General features: G+C 37.9%; 1 protein-coding gene across 1 annotated transcript; it reads right to left on the minus strand.

Moving 5' to 3' along the window:
* Positions 1 to 1,677: 1,677 nt before the first annotated feature.
* On the minus strand, positions 1,678 to 16,514 carry RIBC2 (RIB43A domain with coiled-coils 2; the record flags this gene model as incomplete). The annotated part of the gene is made up of 7 exons (XM_082311101.1): positions 1,678 to 1,759; positions 2,747 to 2,913; positions 4,444 to 4,671; positions 10,026 to 10,144; positions 10,809 to 11,153; positions 12,699 to 12,780; positions 16,398 to 16,514. 7 exons carry the CDS (start codon positions 16,512 to 16,514, stop codon positions 1,678 to 1,680), a joined length of 1,140 nt encoding a protein of 379 aa, XP_082167227.1.
* Between the last annotated feature and the right edge of the window lie 118 nt (positions 16,515 to 16,632).

Genomic DNA, 16,632 nt, shown 5'->3' on the forward strand with positions numbered 1-16,632 from the left:
TTAGTTCCTGTTGTATTATTTTATTAAAACTGAGACATATCTTTTTGCTATGGGTTATTCTGGTCCCAAGACACTTCTTTACCCATTTTTATATTCTCCTTACTTGATTTTCTTCCTCCTCTCCATCTAGAGGGATTAACATAATGGTCTCTTCTTCCAAACTTCTGTTGTTACTACCTGGTTCCAAACAGTAATTAGTCCTATCAGCCTGATCCCACAGGGCCACTCTTTCAGCTGAGCAAACAGAGCTGTTCAAAAAGAGTCCCCTTTCAAGGAATGCAAACAGACCTGTTTGAATAGTCCCCTTTCAAGGAATGCTTCCTTCTAACATCTCAAAATCCTCCTAATAATAGCTATCTCGAGAACTATGCATTCTCCATTATTTTCACAAAGATGAGAATGGCTCATTGGCGTTTACCTCGGCCTCAGTTTCTTTAAACATCTTTCCTACTTAGCTTAGTGCAGTCATCTTCACACTGTTTCATCAGAATTCGAAGTTATCACTTATCCTGATACAAAGAACAATCAGAGGACTCCATGCCAATATCATCAGGATGTTTTTACTCCACGTTTACATCCCAGATTCTGGCAAGCTACAGATACTTATTTCAGAACCTATTCTCATAAATGGCCTCTATTTTTATTACGGGTTCACAATCTCTTAGAGGTCTTGGATGTTTAGTTGAATCTCTGGTCATCTCTCATTCCTTCGTCTGTTTTACATCATTAAGTCTTCTAACCCTTTTTTCAGTCCTCTGTATGTCATCTTTTTCCCTTCTGGATTTCATTTTCTGGATATCTCCATCATCTATTTCTCTTGTGCAGTTAGTTTCTTACATTGCTTCTCCATATTTTCTTCTCATGTGCTTCACTTGCACATTTTTCAAATATCATTGACTGGCTCTTCCATTGCTAAGTCAATTCTGTAACCAGATGCCATTATATTTTCTCTGTTATTTCTAATGAGTGACGGTGTATGTAGGAATACTTTCCCCCACACTTTCCCCCATTTACTATAACACACATTCCATTTCTGTGTCATGCCTCATTGCTATAATCACCTCGGTCAATATCCACATCTTCTCCTCTTATTCCTACTATTCAGGAAATAAAAGCAATACTTCTGAACCAACTTGTCCATTTCTTCCTCTTCGCTTGCTTTTGTGTCCTGCTTTTTTTACTTTAAAAACAAAACAAAACAACAAACCAAAGAAACCCCCCCAAAAAAACAAACAGAAAACTTTCTGCCTAGGTCATCTTTCTTCTCTCCTATAGAATCTGCTAAGTGTGCATCACCTGTGATCTATGCCAGGCAGTACACCCCTCTGACCAAGTTGGATGAAGTAGCATGGTATTTTAAATTGTGATTCCTCTCCAGAAAATTATTTCTAAAGGCATGGATAATGTAAATATTACAGTTAAGCCTGAGACACAATAGCCAAACAACCAACTACTGAATCTACTAGTACTTTTTAGAAAAACAATGAAGTTTAAAAATTATTACAATGTTTTCCTCTTCTTAGCACAGATGTGGCCTAGCAGACTGTCCTTTAGTTTGACTGCACTGTTTGAACACGGTAGGGAACAGATGAAAATAATAAAACATGGGATTGCACAATTAAAAATTTTAATATGTCTACATACTTCTGTACATTTCAGGTTGATGTCTCCAGAATGTCATCGGCTGGTTGTATTAAACTGTGCATAATACTGGCTTGTTGGAGAATTTGAATATGCTTCTTCTTTAAGATAAATGTTCCTAGCAATAAATTAAAAAAATGCAGTTAGTAAATGTTCTCTCATTATAATATAGAAGTAACCTGAGAAGCCTAAAGAGAATATAAGGCATAAACACTCATAAGTACTCATTAAAATTCAGAATTATTAGAAATGGAATTAAATATAACTAGATCTTTTTCTCCAAAATGTATGCCATGTCTCAATATAGGAAACTTTTTCATCCTAAAATAACCTTCCAAAAATCTCACACTGAAAAACTAAATTAACACAATTCCAAATGTTTGCTTTCATAATAGGAAAGCACCAGGTACTGGAAATTCTTTTGCAAAATGTATGTATGCATGTATGATAGAAAAAAGAGGGAGAAAAAAGAGGGAGAAAAAACTGCAAGACTAGAACAACAAATCACTTGGTTTGATTTTTTTTTTCCTTCACATATTATCTTTCTCCTTTCCCATTGCAGCAGACACGAGACCTGTCCACCAACACATATCCAGTGGTTAGCTAAAAAAATCATCTAGTTTTGTCATACATAATGGAAAAGCTCCATTTGTGCCGTTAACTTGACCCTGAGCTATCAGAAACTGGCAGTTCTACTGAAGTCAGTGGATACCCATCCTTTTTTGTTTCAGAAAACTAAGGTAAATTTAAGAAACACGTACTGTTTTGCACTTGATAATATCATTTTCTGCATAGTTAATTACGTTTATTCTCTATTTTGCTATTTATATAAACCGTCTGTTGTCAGTGGAACACTTAAGAATTCCAGCTACTAATCCATACACGTAAGTCAGTAACAATCATAACCTACTCTTTGAAGATTGTTTAAATAATACTGAAAAACACACTTAAGCTGAAGTGTTGATTTTTTTTAAAGTATAAACTTGTAACGAGTGCATTAAAAAATAACAAACAATACAACTAAAAAAGCTCTTTGAAGGCCAAGCTATCGTGTTAAGCGTAAAGAGTTTTTTTTTGAAAAGAAGAAAACTCTTACGGTACTTACTTTGATTTCTGCTCCTGAGATAGCTCTGCATTTACGTTATCTAAAGCTTGGCGGCGTTCCCGATTCTGTCGTTGTTGATGCCGCTCTAAAACCAACTGCGCTCGTGCAGCCTGTATACTTTGCCTGTCCCATTCAGCATCTCTTCGGCGTTCTTCCTCTTTTAGTCTCTGTAGCAGTGGAAAAAAATGCATCATTTTCTCTTTGTTCAAGGATGAAACTATATATAAAGTCTGATTGGTAAATTAATCCATGCTTGCCTTTACTGAACACTAGGGGTAGCATTTGAAATAGGGAGTAGTAGTAAGCACTTCCAATGCATGGGTAGGAGCCATGCATTAGGCAGAAGTAAGATACTGCAGATGAGAAAGCTGTCCTTTTCCAGGAAGCAAGACAGACTCCTACCTCTGCACAACGTAATAAAATTAGGATCTGCTGCCTGGCAGAAGTAAGTTAATCAGTAGCTTACTATTTCTCTCTGACATATTAGCTCTCTCTAAAAACTCAGAGCAGCAAAACAGGTTTGTTTTGGTTTTGTTTTTGTTTTTTTTTTTTTTAAGTAAGAGTTGTAACTTGTTGAGGTCGGAAGTTAGTAGTCATCAGTACAGCTCACCATACGGCTAACTCAGTGTAATAACTGAGCCACCAACACCAGATGAGTAGATCCAAACTGTTTTTTCCACTGCCCCTGTTGTACTACCACTTCCTCACTTGTCTGACATCACATTGAACTGATTCAAGACACCAGATCTGCAAAAAACTCACCGATCTTGGTGGGGCTCATTTTCTTCCAGCTTAACTACCTGAATGGGTTCACCATAGCATCATAGGACAGTCAGGAAAATGACAATTCTATCTTCAGCTTTAATAACAGCAGTAGACGAGACATATTGTGGCATATGGTATTGTAGGAATTAAAAAATAAACTTGAACAGCTATTCATTATCTCTGCCTCTGCACTGAATGAGTTAAGTAGCTTCCTATTTCACAATACCTAGGCCTGTACACTCGTGACTGCCTAGGAAGGGTATATTTCTTCATTTTGACTGCCTGCTTCCATCCACCTTTAGAGCAGCAATTCTTAGCAATATTTAGTTTTTCTATTCTAATTCTATCCCAGAGCATGGGTCATAGTTGTGTGGGATGGTAGAAAGGAAATTCCGTTGCATTCATGAACTTGTAAGACTATGAAATATGCATGAGCAGGATCACTGGACCTGCTCTGTTTGTCTTGCTCGAGTACCCTTGAGCATGAGAACACTGCTCCAGCCTGCCCTGCTCTCACCCTCAGCTCCTGGCTCTTCTTCCCCTATGGAGCAGCCCACTCTTGCTCATCCCTTGCAGGCAGCTCATACAGTCTCAAGTCCCAAACTGCACCATGAAGCCTGGCTCTCAGGCTCTGCAGGACCTTGCTCCTCAGCTGGACCACCATGGACCATGCCCCAAGATCCGCCAGGCCCCTTGGCCCTGGGCTCCCCAGCAGCTGTCCTCCCAGCCCAACTCCAAGGCTCCATGACATTTCCCAGTTGCTTCAGAGACACTGTGCTCAGTTTCATTGATTAAAGTTTGGGTAAAATTCAGATCAGTAGAAAACACAGTCTTATAATGGGACATGCAGGGCAAAAAATAGTATTTTCTTCTACATTGTCTATAATATTATTACAACCAGGAATACAGAATGTGCACAGAAGCTTAAATACCAGTTTCTCCAGAACTTGTTGCTGTTGAGAGTACCGGATTGCCATCAGCTGATCCTGATTCATTCCCTTCCATCGATCTGTGATCACACGATGTCTACCAAAGGAACTGACTGCTTGTTCAGGGTTTTCAGAAAGTAAGTCTCCTTGAAGAAGGCTGGAAATTTCATCCATGTCATCTTTCATTTTTTGATACTTTTCCAACTTCTTTCTCTCAGCTAGTTCAGCAGCCTAAATTCAGTGAAAGAAGAGAACTGATAGTTTTGTCAAGAGAAAATATTAACTAAGGGATGCAACAAAGTTAGCACATCATAACAGATTTCCTTCCAGCTTGCATACAGTTGTCAACAGCATCACATATAACTACTATGATCATGGTCTTATTGGCTAAGATTGAAAATCTGTTAGTATACATTTCTTTAATGTTGTCATATCACATACAGCAAGTAATTTGGGGAAAAATAATTTTGTTTTATAAGAAAAGCCAGAATTAAATAAAAAATAATTTCACATTTATCCACAAGCAAATACCAGTTGATATTTGGAGGCCAGACACAATATGGAAGAAATTTACAATGAAAATTTACAATCTTTAATCACTAGCCTTGATATATATTACATATCAAATCTACGTGGAGAGCATGGTTAAGCACTCCAAACAAACAAACAGATAGGAGAGGCCTGTGTTAAGCCTGAACATGCAGCCTTGAATCTGTTCCCTTTGCTGATACAAAATGCAAACTTGAATCATATTATGTGAATATATCTGTAGTATTAGAAATTATAATATGCATCTCCTATGGAAATCACTGTTCCTAATGTCCACTCTAAGGTCATAGTCAACTATTCAGAGGAAATTTTCCCCTTACAAAACAAAAGCAAATATGATGATTTTACTTCAAAGTAACTGCCTTCCAAAGAAGAATTAGACTAAGTAAACTAATTCAAGGTAGAATGATAATGTTACGCATCATCCATTTCTAATCCTGTCTTGTTCTTCTGTAACGCGTAAACTAAACCACCTGGAACAATGCACAGTGCCGGCTTCCATCTGGACAGAGGACAGGTAATCTTCTCGCTAGGGCACAAAGAGCACAGGTTGCCAGGCCCGCCTCTCGCATATGTAGCTTTACGCGTATATCCTGACTGCAACAGATCAGTGGATACCTATCTCTCCAGTTTGTCCAAGGTTGTCTCATGCTCTGTTCAAGAATCACTGACTTGAGAATATTCACTTTACAAGTGAAGTAGAACAGCTCTGTACTTTTCTTGCCAATTAGTAGTTCACTGGGTGGCACTCACGCGTTATGAAGTGGATGAGGACAAATGAAAAATGAAGGGTTATGCATCAAGAAAGTCATAGCAGGTAAAATAGTCTTCTGTGGCATATAAGGTGAAGTTGAAAATTAGTATGCAGAGTACCTAGAAGATATAAACAACTGAGAATGACAGGACTATCTAGACACACGTGTGGGAACCTGCTCCTTTGCAAATGTTATGGAGAAGAATCCTAACTTAGCAAGCACAGTGATCTATGCCACCAGAAGAGACTGCTAACTTGGGTTTCTCTCTACATTTATATTTATGGACTTCAAGTTTGGATGACAGCAGTTCTCCCAAGCAACAGGCCTGGAGACTGTCAAAAAGCAACTTCTATTTGCTGCAAGTAGACACGGACAACAACCTGTCAGGGATCGGACAGAAGAAGAAATAACAAATACTACTAAGTACCATATCCTAGATTAATGAATTCCATGGCTGAAAACAGCCTTGGGGTTTTCATTAAAATAACAAAAGTATTTGATGTGCAAACAAACTATAAAAGATAAATTAATTTTTTTAGCATTATAAATTAGCTAAGCCACAATTCAACTTAGATGATGCAGAAAACTCTGTATTTAAAAATACTTACCAGCCATCTAATAGGAATGTACACCTTACTCTAGAGCAAGAAAAGAAACCTCTACTTTTAGACAAATGGAAAAACTTAAGCAAATCCAATTTAAGTGGCAAAACATCAACTTCAGATCTAGTAATTACCGGCTCTGCCATCATAACATGGAATAATACATTGGAAACTAAAGGCCACTTTTTCATCTCGCTGAAGTCAGTGAGTACAATTTTTACCAGAAGTTTCAAGCGATTTTTTAATCCAAAATGTGTTTCCCTGAAGTTTTTTTTTCTCCAGAAGAGTAAATAACAACTTGACAGGAACTACGACATTACAATTTCCAAGAAAAAAGAAAGAAAAAAAAAACCTCAAAGATTTTCAATCAACGGACATTTTTGGGACACTGAACCAGAATATCTGGGTATGTACTTTTAGCTTATTAATACTATGAATTGAGCAATTATTTTTAGTTCTGAAAATGCTCCAGAGTAAATCACATTTAACAGAAAGTCATGTTGGATGGACCTCACGTAATTACTGGCCTATGATGAAGAATTATTGAAGCTTAAAATGTGTAATTTTTATTTAGATCACTTTATTTATGTCACTCCACTGTGATCTAGCAACAGATCCAAAAAAGGCACTTAGACCTTGTAACCCTAACCTTCTCAGTAAGAGGGAGAGCCTGAAATTTCTGAGCTGCCTGGGAATCTTACTGGAGGAAACTCCCAGCTCTATGCATAGCCATGTATGTAGCACTACTATGCAATGATTAATGACACTGCAAAAGAAAGATTTTAAACTCAGAAAATTCATCAGATTTAACCTATCAAGTCAAATCTCTAATAAAACATAATTCATTGGTGTAGCACGAAAAAAAAAAAAAAGATGCACAAATACATGCTCCTTCATTTATGTTGATTTGTGATCCAACATTATATATCTTCCCTACTACTAAATGCTTCCTTTTGCTGTTGATTCAAGTCATAAAGCAAAAGAAGAAATGCACATAGAAGCATTATGAGGCCAGGACTTCACATGCTTAGAATAACACCAAGTCTCAAGTGTGTGAGGAATTAACTGCTGCCAGCACAGGACTAAAGGAATGTGCAGCTTCTGAAGTCCTTATCACTAAGTCACAAAGCTCACAGATGATCAGACTGACCTATCCAGGGTCTTAGGAACTTGTGAAAGAAGTATTATTAATCTGTATAGTAAATACAATTCCTTTGCCTGTATTATACAGATACTTATCTAACAGTAGAGAATTGCACATCCAACACATTCAAGCTAGGAACTTCTGCTTAGCAAGGTCTGTTAAAAATCAGTACGTGCACTATGTTTCCTCATGCCTGGAAATGTTGTAAAAATGTTGAAATATTGATGATTCTAGACATTGAATATCAAGAATAAGATGTAAGTGATAAAAGATATTTGCACAGCACACTTCACAGAATGATAAAATGTTACCGTTCTTCTACATTTAGGCACTCAAATATGTAATTTCAGGTGAAAAAAAGGCTCCACGGTTAATACAAATACATAATTTATTCAAAGCCTGAAAAGCTATTTCTCTGAAGTGGCTTCTGGCTCCTAAAAGCATAATATTGAGGGAATAAGGAACCAGAATAATGCCATCAAATGTCCATGATAAGAACATGATCAGGAAAACTATCAAGCTGTTGTGGTATGCCCAGGAATAAATTCTAAGGACATAAGGTCTGTAAGATTGTTAACAAGTCTATAAATATGAAGTCATTAGATTAGAGATCCTCTGTAATCACATCCTCTCATTTTCTTAGCATTATCTACAAAGTGTCTTGGAAAGGATTCAAGTCCTGTTCTATATAAAGCGAGTAGACTCTTTCTGATTTCAAGAACACAATCGGTGTATCTATGACTGTACTGCTAAATTGGGCATTCCCAGCTGTTATTACCCTTAGTGAGGAACCTCTTTCTACAACACGAAGACTCTGCTATGGAATCACACAGAAGTGAAAAATACGTATTCTAGTCAGGTCTCTGGGTAGCCTTCATTTCTGTTACCTGGCTTGCCAAATTAAAATTATTACTACTTATGCATGAATGATTTCAGCAGCAATAACTGACAGTTTAAGATAAACTGTTTAATACATTTGAGGTCAGATACAGAGATTTCTTCTGTGAAGTTCATTCCCAGGCTGAATGCCTTGGTTTTCTCTCTTGGGAAAAAGATGTCTAGAAAATCCCTCTGTAACATAGCTTTCTTTAAAACACAACATCACTGAAAGGCCTGGCAACCTGAAACCTCTAGCTTGCATGTTTAATAAAGAAAAGCAGCAACAGTGCCAGCACATAATTTCAGAGAAAAAGAAGAGCTTTTTTCAACCATTCAGCAAAAAATGGAAACACTGAAAACAGTATCGTGGTCTGGGGGGAACAAAAAAAAAAAAAAAGTAAACATAACTAAATAGCTCAGAAAGAAAGAAAAAGAGCTGCAAGCTGTAACTCCAATCTATACAACATAGCAAGGGCCAGTAAGAACTAAGAGGAGACTGTTGCCCCAACCTCCATTATCATGCCCTTGTGTTAGAAAAAAGAAACAGCAAGTCTTTTTTATATATTTAATATGCACACCAGTTGAGTAGAATGCATATGCCCGAACATTAAAAACCACACACACACGAATCTCCCACCCCATCCCCAAACCCTGTCACAAATTCAGGAATTTTTACATGGAATCAATTGATATGACAACTATTTGGGATACTACTGCTACCCTAAGTGCACCAGCCACTTAGGGTACTTTTGTGGCTCTTCATATAAAATACTGTTCCGTAGCCATGACTTCAAGGAACAAAAGCCTTTTCAATTACCTTGGGCTATCAAAAATAAAATTATATGCCAAATGCGCCCTGAAAGGCTCGAGCAACACTTACACAAAGACTTGCACACTTATATACTTAAACCAAAAGATACCATACTTGATGTAGGTAATTTTAATGTGGCTTATTTTGATGTGACTAAATAAATTTAAAGCTAAGTCACACCAAATATAGTTTAATCAAACTAATAGCGTCCATGTAGCCCTTTGAGCTGTATGTATAAGCTGAATGGAAAAAAAAAAAATCTGTGCAATAAGATAAAGAACGGGGGCATGACAGATAATGGTACCATGACAGATAGAGAAAGGTTCATGTCATGTTTCATTAGGTTCCAAAGCACGCTTGGTAAACAACCAAGAGACATGTACACAAATATCAAGGAAACAGCCAAAGTGCCAAAAACAGTGGTTGTAATTAATGTAAGTAATGAAGACAAAAAGCTACTGGTAGTAATGTTTCCACACAAGCAAAAAGAAAAGCAAGGCGACACAGCTAAGATTATCCAACGACTGATATAAAACCAGAAGGAAGCATGGAAGGCTTTTGCTGTAGCCCAGTTTACAGACTAAAAGTCTCTGAGAGATTGGGAAGTTGTTGCTGCCCTCTAGTCAGCAAGCTGAGAACCAGGAGGGAGAATTTTGACAGAGGGTAACTAGATAGAGGATAGCTAGATCCTTGGAGAGGACAAAATGAATAAATTCTACCTTCCAATTACTGAAACAACTTTGGAAGTTAGGTGCTAAGAAACCTCTTTGAAAACATCATTACATCTTATTTTCCTTCTGTGTCTCCACTTTTTTTAAAAACAAACAAACCCAATATTAATTTACCTGGGTTCTATTGAAATCTTTAGTAGCTGCACAAACAGCACGCCTGTTTTCTTCTTCTTTTCGTTGCTGCTCCATAGTCTTTTGGTCAAGTTCAATCCTATTCTTGTCATAAAGATCATCTAAATTAGATTAAAATGAAATTTAGTCAATATTCAAGGACATGATGTGACATATGAGTAAGCCACTATAAGATAGAGAGAGAGAAAAACAGACAGACAAGTTACAGATACAGTAAGCTGAATTACATAACTATTGCCAAATCCTACCACCAAAGCTTTCCATCTTGGAATTTCATGTGACTCATTAAATCAGTTTATTATGTAACCCATCTTGTCTTAACAGTTAGACAAAGTTAAAATGAAAAAGTATGTTAAGGACTGCATAAAAAATGCTTCATGACAAGCTACAAAAGAAAAACCAGTATTATTTTTTCTGTTCTAGAACAGTAAAGATCAGAAAATTTGGTCGGATGAAGTAAACATGCCATCTAGCATGCAAAACATAGATGGTTTTTCAGAATGCTCTGATACTTGATTTGAGGCGTAAAACAGAAATGAAACCTAGGTAATATTACAATCATCACGTTATTAAACATAGATTTCTTAAGTGAGATACTGAATACATTACAGCTTGTAAAGTAAAAACTGCTGCAGTGTTTCTAAAAGTCAAATATTGAATATACTAAAATACTGCTATGTCAAACTGAAACAATAGGCTATACCGTATTTTTGTCAGATACATCAGAATGTCAGAAAAAGCAGATTAAAACATTATGTTCGTTACCCGCAAATTTTTGATCAGCTAATGCATTCTTCCAGTCTCTCTGTTGCTGAAGAGACCACTCTCTTAACTGCTCCTTTTGAAATTTCATCCTCTGATCATAGTTTAAGTCTTCACCCATAAACTTCTGCAAGCCAGATACAGTACATCGAGGATCATTGTCTGAAAGACGAGCAGGTCTATCCTTCTTCAGGGCTTGTGGATCAGACAGGTCAAATTCACGTCTTGTTTCTGGCTTCTGAAAATTCTTCTGAAATTCAGTGATAGCCTTATTTATGTTTCTGATATCATTTTTCTGTCGTTCTTCTAACATACACATCATCTTGTCATGTTGCTTCATTTCATTAGCTAGAGAAAAATGAACACAATAAAAATACAGCTCTTAGAAGTGCACGTGTCACGGAAGCGCACATGTAAGATGGAAAATAACATTTTGAAAAGGAATAAATAGAATATAAGTCGTCAAACTTTTATACCTTAGGAAAGAGTATGTGATCTATGAGTACCAGCCCAGCAAACACTCTAATGTTAGTAATATTTATTTATAAAATACTTTCAGTTTTTTAGGTACCAATTCTCTTATTAATGTTACAATAAAATTATGCACGTGAAACAAAGACAATAATAACTACTTCTAGAACTATGAGGTTTCATTTGATTAAAACTTGCAGCAACACATGAAATGTACTATATTCTTCCCATTTACTCTTAGTTTACAGTTACAACTGAAATACATTAAGTTGCTTATTAAGAAACAAACAAAAATCGGGCTCCCAATGAAAGGAATATAGATAGTTATTTCATAGTTCCAATGATTTTTCTAATCATAGCACTAAAATAATTGGCTGGCACTAACAGTTTTTAAAGGCCTTAATAGCTCTTGCACATTTAATCAAAATGCTGTAATTGATTTAAAGAAAAACAAAAACACAACCAAAAAGACCCCCAACCAAAACTAGCCATTTTAGCCATTTAAATATAATTCACAAGAAAAGATCATTTCCTCTCTTGCCAGACGACACACGGCTTCTGGCAGTTTCCTAGGAGTCAGAGTCTGACAGGTATTCTGCCAGGAAAATCACAAGCAGCCGCAAAAGCGCAGCATGGAAGCTGGCAGCTCTGTTCTAGCTCTTCCTGAAACCCACAGAGAGCTCAGTCTGTGGGACCTTTTCACATGATACCACAGGAAAGCATTCAAAACATAGAGGCCCACAAAGTGTTTTGAGGTCAGGGGACACAGCTGAAATATTTGTGCGGCTACGTGTTCTGACTCAGCAATGGCTCCTACGTACAGTCCTGTTGTACATGACTCATGCTTCTAGCAATAATAATCTATAGAGGATTCCATAGAATCTATATATTCTATTGAAGAATGGCCAGACAGAACATGGGCTTACTCTACAAGAAAGCAATCAAACAGATTTGCCACTGCTGTTCTGAAAAGAACAATATTAAGGAATTTAAGTTTTTTTTAAAATGCTCCTGTATGTTCAGGTCTCTAAACAATACTATTTGTCAACATTTATTAAAAGAAAACACTGAACATTACGGCCTATTAGGAAATGTATAGCAGTTTAATCATGTCAATATAAATCTTAAGATACTGAGGAAAACACATACTGTACCTATGCAAATGTATGAACATAAATACGACTACACATTATAGTATTCAGTTTGTACGTCTGAATTTAGAGAAAAGCCTACAATTGTGCTTATATATATATTGATTGATACATTTATATAGATAGAGCTATATAGCAAGATTCAAGGAGATAGGCTCCATTTGGAAATAAATATGGCAGTTGAAATATATGAAGGGAAAAAGAAAGCAGGAAACATATCGTAAATTACATTTAACTCTTCACAGAAATATCATAGTATCTATGAATATACCAAGTTCTTCATTTCGTGCCTTTTCAGCTGCTTCTTGAATTTTCCTATCCTTGACCTGGGTATCCAATGCATCTTTATCAACCTATTAGATGAGAAAAAGCAGCTCTTTAAGAGATACTATGTTTGAACAACTAAAAACAGGCATTGTTAAGCTACACTGATTCACAGTTGTACGAGGTAGATATAAACCCACTACCAACAGAGTATATACACATCACTATTTAATGTAGGTAACATAAACAAGAATATTGCTGTTTCTGGATTTTCTTTTTGTTTGCTTGGGTTTAATAATGATAGGTATATTCTTGCACTGAATCAGAACAAAACACCACATTTACATGATATATAGAGCTATAAATAGAAACATTTTAACCTGCATTACACAGAATATGTTTTCCTCATTATAGCTGTCATTTTTACTTTTTCCTTGTTGTTCTGCTTTCCTTTATAAAGCAGGTAAGTACTTTGACAGTCAAGATGACAGGAAGTTGTAATAGTTCAGATTGGAAAAAAAGTATAGATGGTTCGCTAAAAGTACATTGAAGAAATAACAGGGAATGGAAAGAAATTTTCCAGTCTTATCTGGTAGAGAGTGGGATTCACGTAGTTGCCAAAACGCAATATTGGGTGCCATTTGAGATATGTGCAGACATCTACAACGAGCTGACAGACACCATGCATAATATTCACATCCCTGAAGAGTGGTGGCTGAGCAAGGCATAATACCTTAAGGTATATCATCAACTGGTAGCAGCCACCTACATTTTAGGCAAAAGAATCAAGTCCCATATTTGTTGACAGAAGGTGGCAAATTAATAGGCAGAAACTTGGATTTTATTTCTTCCTTTTTTTTTTTTTACTGGTCAAGTCACTTCATGTTTTTAAAAGATTTATCAAAAAACAATGACAATTTTTCAAGAATCCAGTAAACTATTTAGATAGTCTTTGCCTAAAAACTATTCAGATCAAGACAGAAAGACCTGAACAGATCATGGCTGAAAATACACATTGTCAATGCTGTAAAGGACTGCTGACTATACCAATCAGGCAAAGAGGTAAATCTGTAAGCAAGGGTGAAACCATAAGAATTCTACAGAGTATCATTGTCCAAAAACAATGGTGTTGTGGGCATTACATATCAACTCATTTAGAGGTCTCATTTGGGAAACCAAGCTTTCAATGTAACTACAGGAAATGCTGTTAAGAGAAATTCAATATTACTCCATTCGTAGTTTCTGGCAATAATACAGGTAAGTCACTGTATTGACTTGTGTGTGCAAATTCAGTTATGCTATCAGCTCTCTCCCTTTTGAACAGCTTTCACTTGACAAGAATACATCCCTAAACCAACCATTGCTAGCCACATAAAACTACAGGTTTAACTTCTAAGCATTAAAATAACAAATCCCTTACTATGAACAGTTCGAAGCAGCTAATTTCTAATCTACTTGTATTTATGTATAACAGTTCCTATATAAATAGAAAGTAATTATTCATTTGGACTACTCATCTGAAGTCTTTTGGGAAATTACTGAGGACAAATTCTTAAATATGTAAGTGAAGAGAGCAGTATCTTACTTTTCCATTACTCAGATGAAGAAACAGATACAGAAGTCAAAGTAATAATAAAACTAGTCATAATCAAGGAAAAAAAAATTAAAATCTCAGTTCCCATTCTGCTTTGCAGTCAGTATATTATCTCCGTGTTTTTAAACTACTCAATCCCTGCTTAAGGATTTGTGGTGTCTAAGTCAAATAACCACCTTGATTTTTTAATTTTGTCAGAGGCAGTCACTCAGCTAAACTGGTGAGAGAGAGAAAGAAAGCAAAGAATCTAAATCCACATTGCAAATACTGACATAGTATATCTCTGTATAGATTTGTTGACTTTTCATGCTTTGGACTTGGCCTAATTTCAAAGCACAAGAATAGCCCCTTCTGTCAGCAGTCATTGTTCAGCCAATGAATAAGGTACATTGAATGACATTAATCAAAATATTTACAGAATTCCTCCAATGGGCTCTCCTTCATTTTAGATGTTTGTCTCATGTAAATGGATCTACCAAAACCTGTCTGATAGTTCTGCCAAAGTATTTGAGAAAGATGGTGTAGTTCAGTATTGCTCAAAAAAGTACAGAGAGATATGCTGATTTTCATTAGCTGAGAATTTATATTTTACATTTAATTCTTGAGACTCTAGAAAAGCCTTCTTGCAGAGAAATTATGTGTTTCCTGATGAAGAAAGCTGAACTCTCTTACTATACCCATCCCACATCTGTTAAAAAAGGTTATTGGCTCCTTCCGCTTTATTGTTGGCTACCATATGTGTCACGGTTCTGTATCATGTGGACAACCTGTCATGTTCATTTTGCTGTGCAACTAAGATGACTCTTGCATAAGAGTCACAGAATAAACCCAAGGCGCTGTCAGAGAGAAGGTGAAGATACCCTTCCATTAACATGAGACACATTTCAGTACCTGAGACAAGATGGATCAAATTCACATCTGCTGCAATTCTGCCAGTCCCATGAAGTCAACAGACTGGACTTATTTTCACCAATTCTAAATTTGATTCTACACTAGTTAATGCTACAGCACTTACACATGATATATGCATCAGCATAGAGTACTCGGAATACTTTACAAGCAAAATTTAAACTTACTTCACCTCACAGCACTCTCCCTCCACACACAATACGGAGTCTTAACATGGGCCTTTGGACACATTACAGGAAGATTAAATAAACTATTGCATGCAAAATTTAAATAGGTATAAAATACAACGTAATTTCCTGACATTCAGGGTGCAAACCGCATAGATGACTCTAGACAAAACCCACCAGACTGAAGCTATCATCCCCACAGATCTTCACAGACTGAAGGGCGTTCACATTCTGACATCCACTCCAGGAAAAATGAGACATATTAATTCCATATATATAAACATGACCTGATGGACCTGTCATATTTTGCCTAATGCAAAATAGGGACCAACTGCAGGATCCCTTTCAACCATAAACCTCTCACAGATTGTAGCTTCTAGTCAGAATCAAGCAGATGAGGGAAGTATCAGCAGAGCAGAGAGGTAAAAAACACCTATTTGTTTACACCACATGGTGTGAGCTGACTCTGCAGGCTTCTTGGCTTACCCCAAAGCAAAGCATACCACATTAACTTAAAGTCCTACACAGATATTGAAACACAGGGTTTGTTCTTTCTTCCTATTAAGGAAACATGAAATCTTGCCCTCGAACCCTACAGCAGGGAGGCACTAATCCCCCTCACACTCCCTCAGAAACACACACTCCCCTGCGACAGCTGCCAAAAATAACTCTGTTGACGACACCTACAGAATTTCAACTCGCTTTCACCAGCAACTTTTTAAAAGCGCCTCATCCGTCTGACAGACGCAACAGGGCGTTTTCTCCCCGCTTCCCCCCGCGCCTGGCACCACGCCTGCTCGCACACGCCCGTGAGGCGCTGAGGGGGCGCGCGCCGCCCGCAGCCGTTGGGCCGACGGCCTCCCGCCCTCCCCGCCCCGCCCCGCCCCGGCCGGTACGGCTCCCCCGCTCTGGCCTGCCCTAGGGGTCGCCCCCGCTTTAGACCGGTCTCCTCAGAACACATCGGAGCAGGGGGACGGTGCCATCCCTCCCCGCTGAGCCGCGGCCCGGGTGGCGGGCGGTTGGGCCGCGCCCTCACCCCTATGGTCCGGACTCGCGCGTTGAAGATGCGGCTCTGCCGCTGCAGCTCCCGCTGCCGCCGCCGCTCCAGGGCGGCAGCCTCCTGCAGGTCTCGCTGCAGCGCCAGCCTGCTCATGGCGCCAAGAAAGGAACCGGCCGCCGGGGCTGCCCGGGCGGCGACGGGCAGTAGCGCTGCGCGGCCGGCAGAGCGGCCCGCCAAGAGACCGGCAACACACGGCGTCGCGATGGGAACG

The sequence above is a fragment of the Platalea leucorodia genome (genome assembly GCF_965183815.1).
Source record: "Platalea leucorodia genome assembly, chromosome: 4".
Classification (NCBI taxonomy): Eukaryota; Metazoa; Chordata; class Aves; order Pelecaniformes; family Threskiornithidae; genus Platalea; species Platalea leucorodia.